The sequence below is a fragment of the Amblyomma mixtum genome, chromosome 6 (assembly GCF_055824585.1).
Source record: "Amblyomma mixtum isolate Tamu chromosome 6, ASM5582458v1, whole genome shotgun sequence".
NCBI classification, from domain to species: Eukaryota; Metazoa; Arthropoda; class Arachnida; order Ixodida; family Ixodidae; genus Amblyomma; species Amblyomma mixtum.
Window position 1 is genome coordinate 21,745,218 of NC_143017.1, and position 13,649 is coordinate 21,758,866.

At 47.8% G+C, this 13,649-nt stretch overlaps 1 protein-coding gene across 1 annotated transcript; it reads left to right on the plus strand.

The window, feature by feature from the left end:
- Positions 1-711: 711 nt before the first annotated feature.
- On the plus strand, positions 712-12,875 carry LOC149338403 (ferric reductase 1-like). Its single transcript, XM_089547637.1, has 4 exons — positions 712-864; positions 7,077-7,290; positions 9,231-9,435; positions 12,672-12,875. Exons 2-4 carry the CDS (start codon positions 7,092-7,094, stop codon positions 12,730-12,732), a joined length of 465 nt encoding a protein of 154 aa, XP_089403763.1. The 5' UTR covers positions 712-864; positions 7,077-7,091; the 3' UTR covers positions 12,733-12,875.
- Positions 12,876-13,649: the final 774 nt, after the last annotated feature.

A 13,649-nucleotide genomic window follows, 5' to 3' on the forward strand; every position in this document is an offset into this window, starting at 1 on the left:
TATCCGCGCAGTTTATCGTAGCTTCTGGACACGCATCAACTAGCCTGAGTGAAAGTACTGCAAGCGAAGGGTGGCGCGGCAGGCGGTTACCGAGTGTACTCCGGCATTCGGGCTGACGGAGACACTATCCCTGTCGGCGCACGAGCGCTGGCGACACAACGGCAACTTTCATCGCGCACGTATCGAGGGACTTGGAGAACGGCTGAAGTAGCGCTTTCTCCCGTGTCTGCGTGACCGTCTATAAAGTTACGTGACGCGGGCGTAGCGAAAGCGGCACGCCTAGCGGTGATAACGAGCCGCCGCCACGGGGAGCGGCACGCACATCGTCGCTCATTTGCATAGGCCGACTCCGCGCGAATGTACCCCGTCTGGTGTAGAAGAGATCCCCTCGATTCGTGCCCTGACGTCACCCCGTCGCCGTCGCGGTCAGTCAGGAAACCGAGAAGGCCACGCGCCGGCTCCCCCCTCTCCACGCTTCGGTTTCTCGTCGTCGCTCTTTGTAATTCCTCACCGCGCTCTGCGGTTGGCCGTTGGTGTTGTTTCTTTAGACGCACGTGTTCCTTGATGCTGCTGCCTTCTTCCTTTCGCCGGGGACGATGCGTCCTCCTCAATGTCACCCCCTCTCCTGAGCGTGGGTGCGCTTGCCAGGCAGGCTCGAATCAGCGGTTCCGATTAACTCTTGCTGCTTCTTCTTGCGTTTGTGGCTTGATTTTTCAACCGCTCACTGATGGTTCACGGCGTGAGGCTACCGCCAGGTGGCGGCTGGAGGGACTATAAGAGAGCGGCCCGTCGAGTGAGAGCTCATCACCGAGAGCGCTTTCCCTGCGACCAGATTCTCTGCGGTTCGGACACTGCGCAAAAAAGGTGAGAGTCCAAGGGCGCGCTTCGATTGTTTCGCAAACCTCCGTTGTGCACGCTTGGGGACAAAACTCGCGCCCGTGTCCCAAAGCAGCTGTCTAACGGCACCTGCTGTCAGCGTCTCAGCCTCCGCTGTTCCGGATTTGCTTTATCTGCTCCTGATGTCGTCGCGCAGTGTCGCACGCTCTCGAGAGAACCCTAAGATGCCATCGCGGCTGAAAATCCCTAAGGAGAGCCGAAAGGCGTCTACCTTCTTCTCACGATGTATCCAGCGGGTCTCTAAGCCCGAAACGCAGGAGAGGATCTGCCGTCACGCTCAGCGGAACGGCTCTGAGCGCTGGCGCGGAGCAGCGAGATATCCCCGCCGGCACCAATCAGCGGCAGACGCATTTCTCATCCGAAAAAGAAGAGGCCCATTTCTTTACGGGGGACGGTTTTTCCTTCCATTCGTTACTGCTCGCCGCTTTCCCCTTTGACGGGTCACGAAAGCGCGTCAGCTGCTGTTGATGGCAGCAGTCCTTAATACCGGGATGGGATCTGAGCGTTGCGTCGTTCGCCCTCTGACATATCTTTCGCCGCCTGCTACTGGACCTGTCTATGGGGACGGTCTAACGATCGATCTTTCTGCGAAGTGTGATTGCGACGCGGGTGGCACGAAGGACTCACGGGGCCGCGCAGGAGGAAATGTGTCCATAGCAAGAGCTTGGGACGCCGCACTGAGAATAGCCGAACGCTCGTAATTTTTAATTAAACGTTTAAACAAAAGTGGTGACACCTGACAGACTGCGATACTCGTTCTAAAGGCTTCCCTCTCCCTAGCTTTCTGCACCGCCTTGCAAATTGTGATTGCCGGCAGAGTGATTTCTTTGTGTCCTTGTTCACGCGGACTGCGGCTTTCTCTGACCACTGCGGAGTGTTTGCCTACGCGAAAGCAGTACTGTATAAATTTTGGTCTCCACGATACTTCACGCATTGCGAGCCCAAATCGCTAGTAAGAAGCCACGCTTTCGCTTCAGCGCATGCAAGTCGGCTTCATACCTGTTTTCCTTTTCTCCCTGACGATGATTGCAAAAAGCGGGTTCTTAAAGAGAGGAGTAAGCTCTCCCGTTTTTTTTTTGTCTTAACTTCGTCTGCCTTTAAACAACGAAGGAATTGGCAGTTGGACCGAAGCTCTCACCGGTGTCGATATGTTCTCATTATTCCGCAATGCTTACTCGCTTATTAAGAAAATACTGCAGCAGTCATTTGGCGGAGAATAAGCTGGACAGTTTTACTTTGTGACAAGCGCGAGTGACGGAACCATTTATCGAATTTATACTTTGTATAGAAATACGCGACCTTGGGCGCAATTGCATTTGCGCAACAAAGCTGGCAGCACATACACCGATGTGCTTCAGCCGTGTGTGTCTTCTTATACTGAAACTACAAGACCTGTGCTCCACAATAGGGCGCTTGGATGCCGAAAATCGCCGGCTCCTGCACCATTCCAGAGTTTAGTAAAATTGAATTGCGTATAAAAGAGGCGCACAGATAGAAAACCAAAGAAAACAAAAATAAAACTGTGACCTTAACCTGCCCAATGCCATCCCCGCAGTCCTCGATAGCGTACACGCCAGCGGCCAACGTGCCTCTCTTGCGTTCACACGCCAAGGACTACCGTGCATTCGGAGCGGCAGCCTAGATCGGGTGTTAATGCAAACAGGGCGACCTCGAAGAGGCAGCTCGTCGTTCATATCACCGCTAAGTGGAATTGCTGCCGGATTTCTTTTTTGTTACCGCGGGGCAGAATTGCAGCGTTTACTCCATCTCAGCCGTACTTTAGTTTTGCTGTTTTTGAGTATCTCTGGCAAGCGTAGGCTGATCTCCATCGCTAATCCGGGGCTTCCCGCGCTTTGCCAGCTTGGCAAACCCGAAAGACGACGCGCGCAGTGCTGAAGGACGCCGGCTTTTTCCCCTGTATCGGTGGCCACTGAGACAGGCTTTGATCCTCAATTGAAACCGTTACTGCGACTCGAAAACATAGCTGCGACACGGAAAACTTTTTTTTTGTCGCCACGTGTGACTCATGGGGTAAAAGAGAAGAAAAGGGCTTTGTGCAGAACACGCCGTCTTTCAGTTCTTTAGTGATCGATGCGTTAAAAATTTCGTCGCTGTACTTCTTGCCCGAAACGAGTCTTGCACATTCGCTCGAAGCGGAGCGATGACCTGCGGAGTGATTCGAAGTGCGACAACTGGCTGTTTATTTATAGCACTTTAATATACGGCAATAGGGGCAGATTTCTGGGCCCCACTTGCCGAGGGTGGTAGGAAAAAGGGCAGGGAAGGAGTGCTTAGGCAACATGCACTTCACGGACTCTTCCCAGTGAAATAAACTGGATGCAATATGGGTTCCCTACTTCTCTTCAGCAAATGTCAAAACAAGGCATCCTTGTAGACCCCCCCCCCCCCCCCCCCCCTTGCGCTTCTCTATTCTCTAAGGCACTTTGCGACACGATCAGAACGAGCGGCTTTTCACTTATCCTCTAGAAGCTGACAGCGAATGCGCTTGCATGCGAGTAAAAAGGCAGTGCGTTGGAGGAAAGCTTATGCTTGTTTTTTAATCCAATATCCGCTTATTCGCGTTTAGATAGCACAGCGAACACATTTTGCACCAGAAGAACTTAGATCGTCACTCAATGTACATCCGAATTTGGCTGCTTGCACGCCCTGGCAGCGGAAGGAAGTAAAAAATAACGTTGACATAGCCAATGCCGCTTGATTAGAACTTGGTGCTTTGAAAAGAGCGTCCGTTGTATTTAGAGAGCTAGAAAGAGGCACGCAAGTGGAAAGTTGGTGCACCGTACATGGTATGTACATCTTGAAGCGTGGAATTCATTGTCACCACTTGTAAATTCTTACCACCAACGCTCCCTTTCATAGTTCGCAATAAGCATCCGTCTTGCATATTACGCGATCTTTTACTCAGACAGAATCTTCTGCGCTATAGCAAGCACGATGAAGAAGAAGTTTAATGACTGGGGGAAGGTGTTTTATTTATTGTTTATTTTTTGCCGCTAACGTCCTATTGGGGTCACATGAAATGTGAACGGGATATTTCATACGCTGACGCATAAGCATATAAATCCTGAACGGAGAAGATAAATACAAACGAACTTCATTATCACTTGCGAAAGCGGTCATTGGGCTCTAGAAGTGATAATTAAGTGCATAAGTATTTAACTCTCCCGTTGCTCTCTCAACCCTATTTGCATTTTAATTCACCCATTCAGTCTTCATTCTACGATTGTATTACGCGTCACTGCCTAAGAGCATCATAGTAAGAAGAGTGTCTGAATGCCATCTAACGCCAATATGAGTAGGAAGTCTACTATCGTCGACGATACACTGTTAACAATTCATAATCACTGTCTTCACTAACGCGGTCCTCCTCCTGCTCGATTTTGACAATTCCCGAGAGCACACTGAGTCTTCTGCCGTGGACTTGGCACCCACTTCCACATAAAAAAAAGTACGAGAGCGCACCACTAGTCGTCGTCGCGTGCTTGGAGGACCAAAGCTTGGCCATACATGATCCTGTGAGCCGCAGCTTATATGGCTCATTCGAGGCAAGCGCGCATACTATATCAGGGCAGGAAGGCTAATGTTTAGCGCGTTGGATATAAGCAGTGTGTTTTGCCAGACGTAATGGGATGCGATACTGTCCACCACAGTTACTCACTATTGCAGGTGACTGTGTGCTTGGAGTAAGCGCCCATATACGAATGGCACAGGTATGTGCTATGAGGCGCCGTAGAATGAGGGCTTCGTAGTATTTTAGACCACGTAAGGTCCATTAATTTAGTGTGACATTGCACAGCACACCGGCGTTTTAACATTTCAACTCAAGGTCACTGGCCAAGGATTCGATCCTTCGTCCCTGGGCGCCAAAGGCCAAGGCCGTAGGTAGTAAGGGACCATAAGTAGTCTTTTAGAAGGCGATAATAAAGCGCAGTACAGAGGAGCGGTTTTGAGCCCACAGTGTATTTATTGGAAGCAGGGCAAGCCTATTCTTGAACGCAAGTGCTGTCGTGAGCAGAGGGCGAGCTCCCTGCCGAAAATCTGAACAACTGCAAAGAGGCGAAAATGGGCCGCTCTTACGGATGGAAGGAAAGATGGGATGGATGCCTTTCAGTATTCATTCCAAGGGAGAAATGAATTAAGTGCGCGGTCTGCACTGGCCCACTCTTTAATATCGCCTTCAATTCTGGTATGCACTCGCAATCAGTCCTGATTCAGCGTTCCGAAAAAAAAGAAAGGTCGGAATGCACGTTTCCTAAAACCGAGACCTAATTGAGAAATACCATTCATTGGTCTGCACGGAGAAGAACACAAAAGAAGCAATTTCTTGTTGCGCAAAGCTTTGTCGTTTTTCCTGAACACTGCCCTTCACACGACATTCGAGCAGCTAAATAAAGCGCTGCCCCTATGCAGAAGTAGGACCGGATAACAGGCAGATATACGGACTGAACCATTACAAGGCGGAAGGCAGTCCTGGAACTTTTTTTCTTCCAAGGTGCACTTTTTCTTCACTGTCTCTTTCTTGCCTCACTCGCATGAGCTTAGAGTAGCTGTCTAATTTCGCGTGGCAAATTAGGCTGCAGCGAGGAAGGCCGACTAATCGATTTAAAAATTTCTTCCATGGCAAAGAGGGCTGCCATGTTCCTTTCGGTTGAACCGAGGGCGAGGTACTAAAATGCGAAGGCTATCACGCTCCAATTACGCTCCATTTGCGAGACAAGACTGCAAAAAATGAGGGCCTGGGAGACAGCGGACTCTCATATGCTTTACAATAAGCAGTAGACTCCACTCCGGGACCCGGAAAAAAATAGAAAATACGAAGCAGGGGAATAATTTTATAAATGATCAACTGTCAGCCCCGCCTGGACAAAGGTTTTTCATGTCTGCTGGGTGCTCCTTTTGTTCTAATTTAACGTCGGGCACCGTGGATGTCGGACGGAATAAAGGGCATGCGAAACTTTTTCTTACTTGGCGGCAATATCTAATTACATGTCATGCGCAGCGAATTCTGCTGGTTTGACAGCGTACAAGGAGCGCTGGCATCCCTGCGGATTTCAGCGAACTTGTCGACGAGAACAGCACCGGTGTCTTCTGATGCGCTTCATGTTTTGCTGCGTTAAAAGGCGGCCATCCACCCAAACTACCAAACCGCGCTGGCTTATCGATGGAGCAGTTTATGCAAAGCTATCGGTAATGAGACGTTAGAAGACAGGATCTGTGCGGAGGCACGTTTTCAGTGATTGGATTGTTTTCTCTATAATACTCAGCATAAATGCAGAAGCTTGAGAAGCGTACGGATTGTGTGAACGTTGATATTTTGTTTTGCTGCTTGCCGTTATGTATATTTCTTATATTTCGATATAATGCGCAAGTGGTGGTTGTTCATATGGCACCCTTCCAGCCATCTGTGACGATGGAAGATTGGGTTTCACTTCTACGATTGCTACTACGATACTTTCTATAAGTACTACTATAACCCTCTAAGCCTTTAAGCAGAGATTGTATGATATATCTTTAGCTGGCAGATCATGGAGTCATAGGGGCTGTGACAAGCGAAATGATGTTTACGCGGGGAGGACAAATAATTGGGCAGAACGCTGACAAGAGGGGATTGCTGGAGACACAGCGGCTGCGGATCGCGCACCAGAAAGGCATTGAATGGTGGCGTCGCGTATTTGATTTACTTCGGCGGTTGACGGTGACGACAAAAGAGGCAGTGATGTGATGACACAATTACTGGGCATGCACTCAAGTATAGCGCATCAATATTACCTCTGACAGGAGGAGAAATTTCATGGTTTAAGATCAAATATTTCCCTTCTTGAGCATTTTCCAAGAAAAAAAATACGCAGTGTCGGTGTCCTCGTGTCAACGCCCGAAGGCCAGTACCTGTCGCGTCCGGCGGATACGTTTCAAGATATGTAGGACTAGTCAGGAGGTACGGGATGCGCTGTCACTGCCAGTTACTGGAACTATCGGAAGCGAATATTAAAGTACGAAACTAAGCGCTTTCTTCGTGTATCTGGCTGCATCAGTTTGAATCGCAGTGATCAGTACGCAGATTTGCGTGGCCACAACCATACAATTTCATCGAGGTTGTTGCTTGGCGATCCTTCTAGTCGCACGGTGGTCACAGTTTCGTCCGCGTGTCCCTTTTGCAGAAAAGCGGCGTTCCAATGGCGTACCTCAGGCAAGCTGTTTTTCTCGCCGCCCTCGTGGGCGCATGCTGGGCGCACAAAGACGGCGCTCCCGCGTCGGCCTGCGCCACCATGATCCCTCAGCACAACGACTCCAAGCACGAAGAGGCGGGTCCATCCACACCCTACACGCTGGTGCAGGACAAGAAGGACTTCAAGGCCGGAGACACCGTTGCCGGTGAGTGCACACGCCACGCACATTATGGGTCTCCACTCTTGTATGGAGACACCGCTTCTCGTAGCTAAGCCGGGTATTCCGTGCGAAACACAACTGCGGAGCCTCAGCGGGTTATGTATTTGTTTCAGCTGGTCAGCCAACAATGCCTTAAATAATATGCTACATTAGTATCTTCACTCGGAGCCATGTTGCCCCAGAACTGGCAGAAAGTGCCTGTTAGGATACCAGACTGACGCGCCCTCCTGCCAGTGCGTATCTGTTAATACACTCGGCGGTTAACGTGGACGCTATACCGGTTTGTGACGTAGGGATAAACGTGGGATGCGCGGCAGAAATGAATCACGCATGAATGAAGGTAATAGCTTGCAGTAGCTGCTTAAAAATATAGATGGTCAAAGTGAAAAGAGCGAGTAATAAAAGCCACAGAAATGTACTACAGCCTTGTTTGTGTATCCGTCAGATGTCTCCTCTACTTTGACATCACAAAGTAAAGATGAAATGAAACTCAACTTAGTTGAAATTTTTGTTGCTTGAGGGAATAATGTGTGTACTTGAGGAGACAAGAACCGACAGCGGGAACGCACAAGCACGTAAAGTATACTGCAGGAGTACCGCGTCTGTGAAACGCGGTAATTTTAGATTCATGATTGTGAATGCTCACTATCATATGAGAAGAACAGAGAGGAAATGCTGTGAAAAACTGGTACATCATAGAGCGGTGTCTGAGGTTTAAGGAGCAGAAGCTGTATATAGACCCATGCGATAAAAGATGCTTTAGAGAAGAATTTTCCAAAATGTTGGATGTGCATTACCGTTCACTTGGCAATGTATTGGTATGCAGGAGAAAAATATCATAAATACAAAAGAAGCAAAAGCGTCTCACATGAGAGCTGATGAGAGGGAAACAGTAGAGCATAAATTCAGCTTATCTTCTTCTATGCAAATAGCTCTCCAATCTATAATTACAAAAAAATAACAAAATAAGGAAACTACCAAGCGTTGCTAGACAAGCCTAACAGGAAAATCCTATCGATCGTTAGCGCTTACGGTTATGACAAGTGTGCTTCATGTGAAACAATCGTTCATGAATAGTATCAGTTTATAATATGGCGTCATGACCCTAAATTCAGCGTCGTCAAGTGTCATAATTTCTTCTTTCTTCAGTGCAGCAATTTTTTTCAATCCCTTCGTTGTTACGATACCACTGGCTGCTAGGTCATTAGAGCCCTCAAAGTGCTGCGGAGTTTTGCTAAAACAATGAGGTCATTTTAACGCCGAGGCGAATTGAAAGTTCTTGGTAGTGGTCTGTGAAACGGGCAAATAAATGGGTTAAAGTGAAAAGGAAACGGTCCTTTTTTTGGAGTTTAAACAACTTGATGTCAGTCTTTACTAGTCTTACGGAAGAGGGAGACAAAAAAGCCACAAGAAATAAAATAAGTGGAAAGAGAATAGTACATCAGAAAGTGTAATACTTCACAGTGTACTGAACTGGCGCCTGGTACTGTACTGGCCCCTGGTATTAGGGTGTGTTGTGTTGCGCGTATCGCCCAAGAGAAGCGTGGGTTATTCCATGTTTACGACTCCAGTTGCATTGAAACGCCGGGCCTGTGGGACAATTGTGTTTTCTAGCGAAACATGATTGCTACAAAAAAAAAATAAAACTGGCATACTAAAAGCAAATGGGATATTGCGAATGGTTTTTCTTACTGACCTGCTGCCATTTTCCAACCGAATTGCAAGGCCTCTCTAGAAGAAAACAGAGGGAAATGTCAGATGTAAAATGCAGTTTTATCTAGCAACACGCCACCGCAAATAGGCGGCGAAAATGGTACGCGCACAGAGTGAATTTTCAGCTTGGCTTGCGGGCCGAAAACAGTGCAATCTTGATTGAGCACGCAGGACGTGATGACTGACACCGGCTTTCGTAATCATCACTGCAGTGACCCTGTCCGGCGCTCCCTTCAAGGGCTTCTTCATTAAGGCCTTCGACGACAAGAACAAGGAGATCGGCCAGTTCGAAGCCAGCGGGGAATCCAAGCCCGTGACCGAGTGCTCCGGTGTCACACACACTAACTCCAACGACAAGACCGCCGTTAAGGTGATCTGGAAGGCGCCTGCTGGTGCTAGCGGCCAAGTCCAGTTCAGGCAAGTGGCTTTACGAGATCGTTCATTCATGCACCAGGGAACTACGGCTTCGATATATACGACCTCGCTTGTAATTTAATTCCGTTTTCTGTGAGAACGGCCTACAGACGGCTTCACGATTTTCAGTTATTCACTGCAGTTAACTGGCAGAGCTATCATTCTCTCATTGTCGGTGACCAATAAAAAACGAAAGCATAGCAGAGAAGGAAGTTCATCACGACAAGAGTGTGAGGAGCTACTAGAGTATAAAGTAAGCACCGGAAAAAAACAACTGCAAGCCTGTGAGCATTTTCTTTGCTTTAACCTTTGCATGAAAAAGTAAACCGAAAAACGTGCGCTGTGAGTGAGACTTAAGTGCTTGATATTACGCCCGAAGCTGACGTGTAGAAGGAAAGTCGGGCGAAAAGTATTAGAGATATTTCTGCGCCTATTTTTTGTTGAGTTGCGGTGTACCATTCGTGATACGCAACTCTTAATTTGCCGCTCACTAGCAACCTTTTCGCTGACGTTGTCTTCTTCAATCTGAAGTTTTATGACCACTACAGCTCATCGAAAAAAAAAACTTTATTTGCAGAGCCGTTTGACAAACGAACTCATTCGAGTGAATTTTGAGCAGGCGAAAGAGCCGTGGACGGTACCAACCGATTACAAACTTACTTCTACTCGTCCAGCTCTAAATACTTTGGTGGCTAGAGTTAGCTGCCCTTTTACGAGCTCTCGCGTAAATCGACACAACGGTGTTACATACCGTACATACAATATTCTACAAGGATTAGATAGTTTTAGATTAGATTAGATTAGATTACATTACATTATATTAGATTAGATAGGATTAGATAGTTTAGATGAAGGCACGCACTGTTTTATTTATGGCTTGCTTATCAGGTGCAATTAACTCTAATGCGTAAAAGGTGGGAACATCGTAGAAATAGAGGTTCTGGCAAATTTCTTCATTCAAGCAGTGTTCAAGGCAGCATGGAGCAAAATTAATAGTTTGATTTTTGGCGTTTCTCGTCCCAAAGCGACAAGGCTACGGGGATGCCGTAGTAAAAGGCTCCAGATAATTTCCACCACCTGTAGTTTTTTAACGCGCACTGAAATCGCATAGTAGACAGGCCGCTGTCATTCCGCTCCCATCGAAATGCGACCGTCGAGGCAAGCATAAAACTCGCGGCAAAATTGATGGTTTAGGAAGAGAGAGGCACGTCCGGCGACAGATTGGGCAAGTTAGCTTCTTTATTGATTTGGACACTTAATGGAAGAATGACCTTGTGACGGTTTCTGATGGTGTGCGGTCGGCACATGTTTAGGTAATCGATATCCTTAGTCATGGCAGTGAGGGTTATTTCTTTTTCACTCGATGAATTTCTTTTCAAGAAACCGCTCTTTGTATTTCGTCTCTGCGCTCCGTGATAAATCATAGCACATCCCTGACGCAGGCATTTGAATGTAACCAAACTTTCCGACCAAGAAATGTTTTATTTATTGCAAGTGTCAACAGATCATATTTCACAAAAGTGATCGGGAACAAACCTTTTATTCAGAAATCCTTTCGGTGTTCTCGAAAGATTTAAATATACGGTCATATTGACCAACAGAAATGAACTGTGGCGTTCAAGCGCCTCAAATGGTACAATCGACGCGATATGGAAGACGCGTATAGAAAAGAACAATTTTGCCGCATTGCAGTTTATAGGCGCGCCGCAAGAGCCATGTATGGATATCATGCTGCGACTACTTGCACAAAAATATGTGTTGGTTACCTCGCCCCAGTGACGCTTTGAAGTCAGATGTTCGTAGCGAGTGGGGCGTTTCGCAAGAGTTGCACTTGGGCTAATTAGTTGTTAACGATAGTTTGACAAAAAGCTTTTCTGGAGCTAACATGCTGTTTTGCCAGCTATAAAAAACCCTTGAAATCGGATGGCGGGACAACAGCGCAGACATTGTTTCGACGAGGGAAGTCCACTGCAGTAAAAGTGTGCCCGTTTCTATCTGTGAAGACGCAAGTGCAACTGATTTTAAGGCTACCCGCACGGGGCCTTTCCGGTCTCTTTTAGTGTGCGCATAGCTGAACACCATTCGTCCGGAAAGTTCCGGAATGTTGGACTTCATATTGTGCGTCATGTTCGTCCTCAGGTTAAGACGACGTTCTCCTGAAGCACCAATAATGAAAGATAAAAACCTCTCATGTTTAATGAGACTGAAATGACAATAGCGCTACAGCGAGACGTACACAAGAAAGACTGACACAGGACATGCGCTACGTCTCGGTGTAGCGCTATTGCCATTTCAGTCTCAAATTATGCACCATCTAGCCCAAACTGACGTTCTTCTAAACATTGTTTAATGTTCTCACCGATGAAGTGTGGAGCCAGGTGTCACATAGTGCATACATACTGGTGAACAGCGCAAAAAAGGCGGGACAACGACAAGACAAGCGCTGTCTTGCAGCGCTTGTCTTGTCGTTGTCTCGCCTTTTTTGCGCTGTTCACCAGTATGAATGCACACCAACTCGCCCAGATCTCAGCCTTACTAAATGTCACATAGTGCGTCTTGTACTTAACTGTGCACAACCTGGCAGGGACAAAGTCCACGCTGTGAGCTTATCCTTACCTTTACGTTGTGCTTATCTCATACCAAAATCAAGTTCATCTCTTCCGCGTCGAAAGACAATATGATGGCAGGAATGTATTGCATGGCGCTTCCGAAGCGCTAGGAAGAAGCACTGCAACCGGACTATGATTTTAAAAAGACCTCTCGGAATCTGTCATTTGCACATTTATCGATTACTTCTTACTGATTGTATAAGGCGCCTTGCACCACGATTTAAGAAAGTCTACAAGGTATGATTGAATGAAAACGGCGCTAGCAGAACGACATCAGAAGATTTGTTTTTCCTACTCTCCTGACGCGAACATGTTAAAGCGTAGCCTCATGCTTCACAGCCGGCCCTATATTTGACTGCGGCCGCCGCGGTGGATCAGTGATTATGGTGCTCGGCTGCTGACCCGGAAGACGCGGGTTCAATCCCGGCCGCGGCGGTTGAATTTCTTTGGAGGAGAAATTCTAGAGCCCGTGTACTGTGCGATGTCAGTGCACGTTAAAGAACCCCAGGTGGTCGAAATTTCCGGAGCCCTCCACTACGGCGTCTCTCATAGCCTTAGTCGCTTTGGGACGTTAAACCCCAATAAACCAAACCATATTTGACTGTGTTTGTCTCTCTTGATGCACTGCAGGGCAACTGTGGTCGAGAACTACCAGAAGTACATCATCGGCCTTCACAGCACCGTGGCTTAAGCTCCGTCCTTTCAGTCATACCTACTGCGATTTGCCAGTGCACCAGATTTCTGGCATCCTTCCGTCCTGCATCACCACTCTCAAGGGTAAAAAGCCTGTGCAAGTCTTTTGATCTGAAATAAACGGGCGCAGGTTTCACGAAATCTCATTTGTTCGAGTCTCCTATCTTGGCTCCAGCAGCTGCTGGAGTACAGAACTTTCAGGAAGAAAATATGCTGAGGAAAGCTCCTGAGCTCCTGGGTATCACCGTCCGCGCTCATGAGTGGGCCCACAACAAGGTGCTCAGACTTCATGAACAGCACGATGAACTTGGGGTTTATTTTTGGTAGCGCCCATGACTAGCCATTGCTAGCCTATCACTCTGCTGTGCTGAGGGAATGCGTTGACGGTTAGGGTCACCGAGATCAGGCCTCACCGCAGGCCTGGTCATCGAAGAGAGAAATTCCATCGACGAGCGCAGTTTTGTTATTTAAACCCGGTGGAGAATGACGCGACACCGGGATTCGAAACCCGGTCCACGAGAATATTGAATGGAACAGTAGCTTGGTTTGGGCTAGTTTGTAACAGTTCTTCCAAAACATAGCGCAGTCCTGTCCACTTCTATGTCGTCCGTGTCCTTTTTGCGCTATGTTTTTGAAGATATTGAATGGAAAAAGAAAAGAGCGAGATTCATTCGTACACGCCTACCAGGAGCATCATTTTTAAATATCGCAGCCATGCAACCAAATTAGAGTAGCCCTGTACAAAAGGGTGTTGCTATAGCAGTAATGGGATTCGAACCCGTGCCTCCGAAGTGACTGGCGCCAAACACCAGTGCCTCAGAACCCTCGGCCACGCTACCAACAGGGCGCGCAGCCTTTCTTCGTCGCCAGCAGCGTTCCGCGCTACTGATTATGAGCTTATGAGCGGTGCTTTGA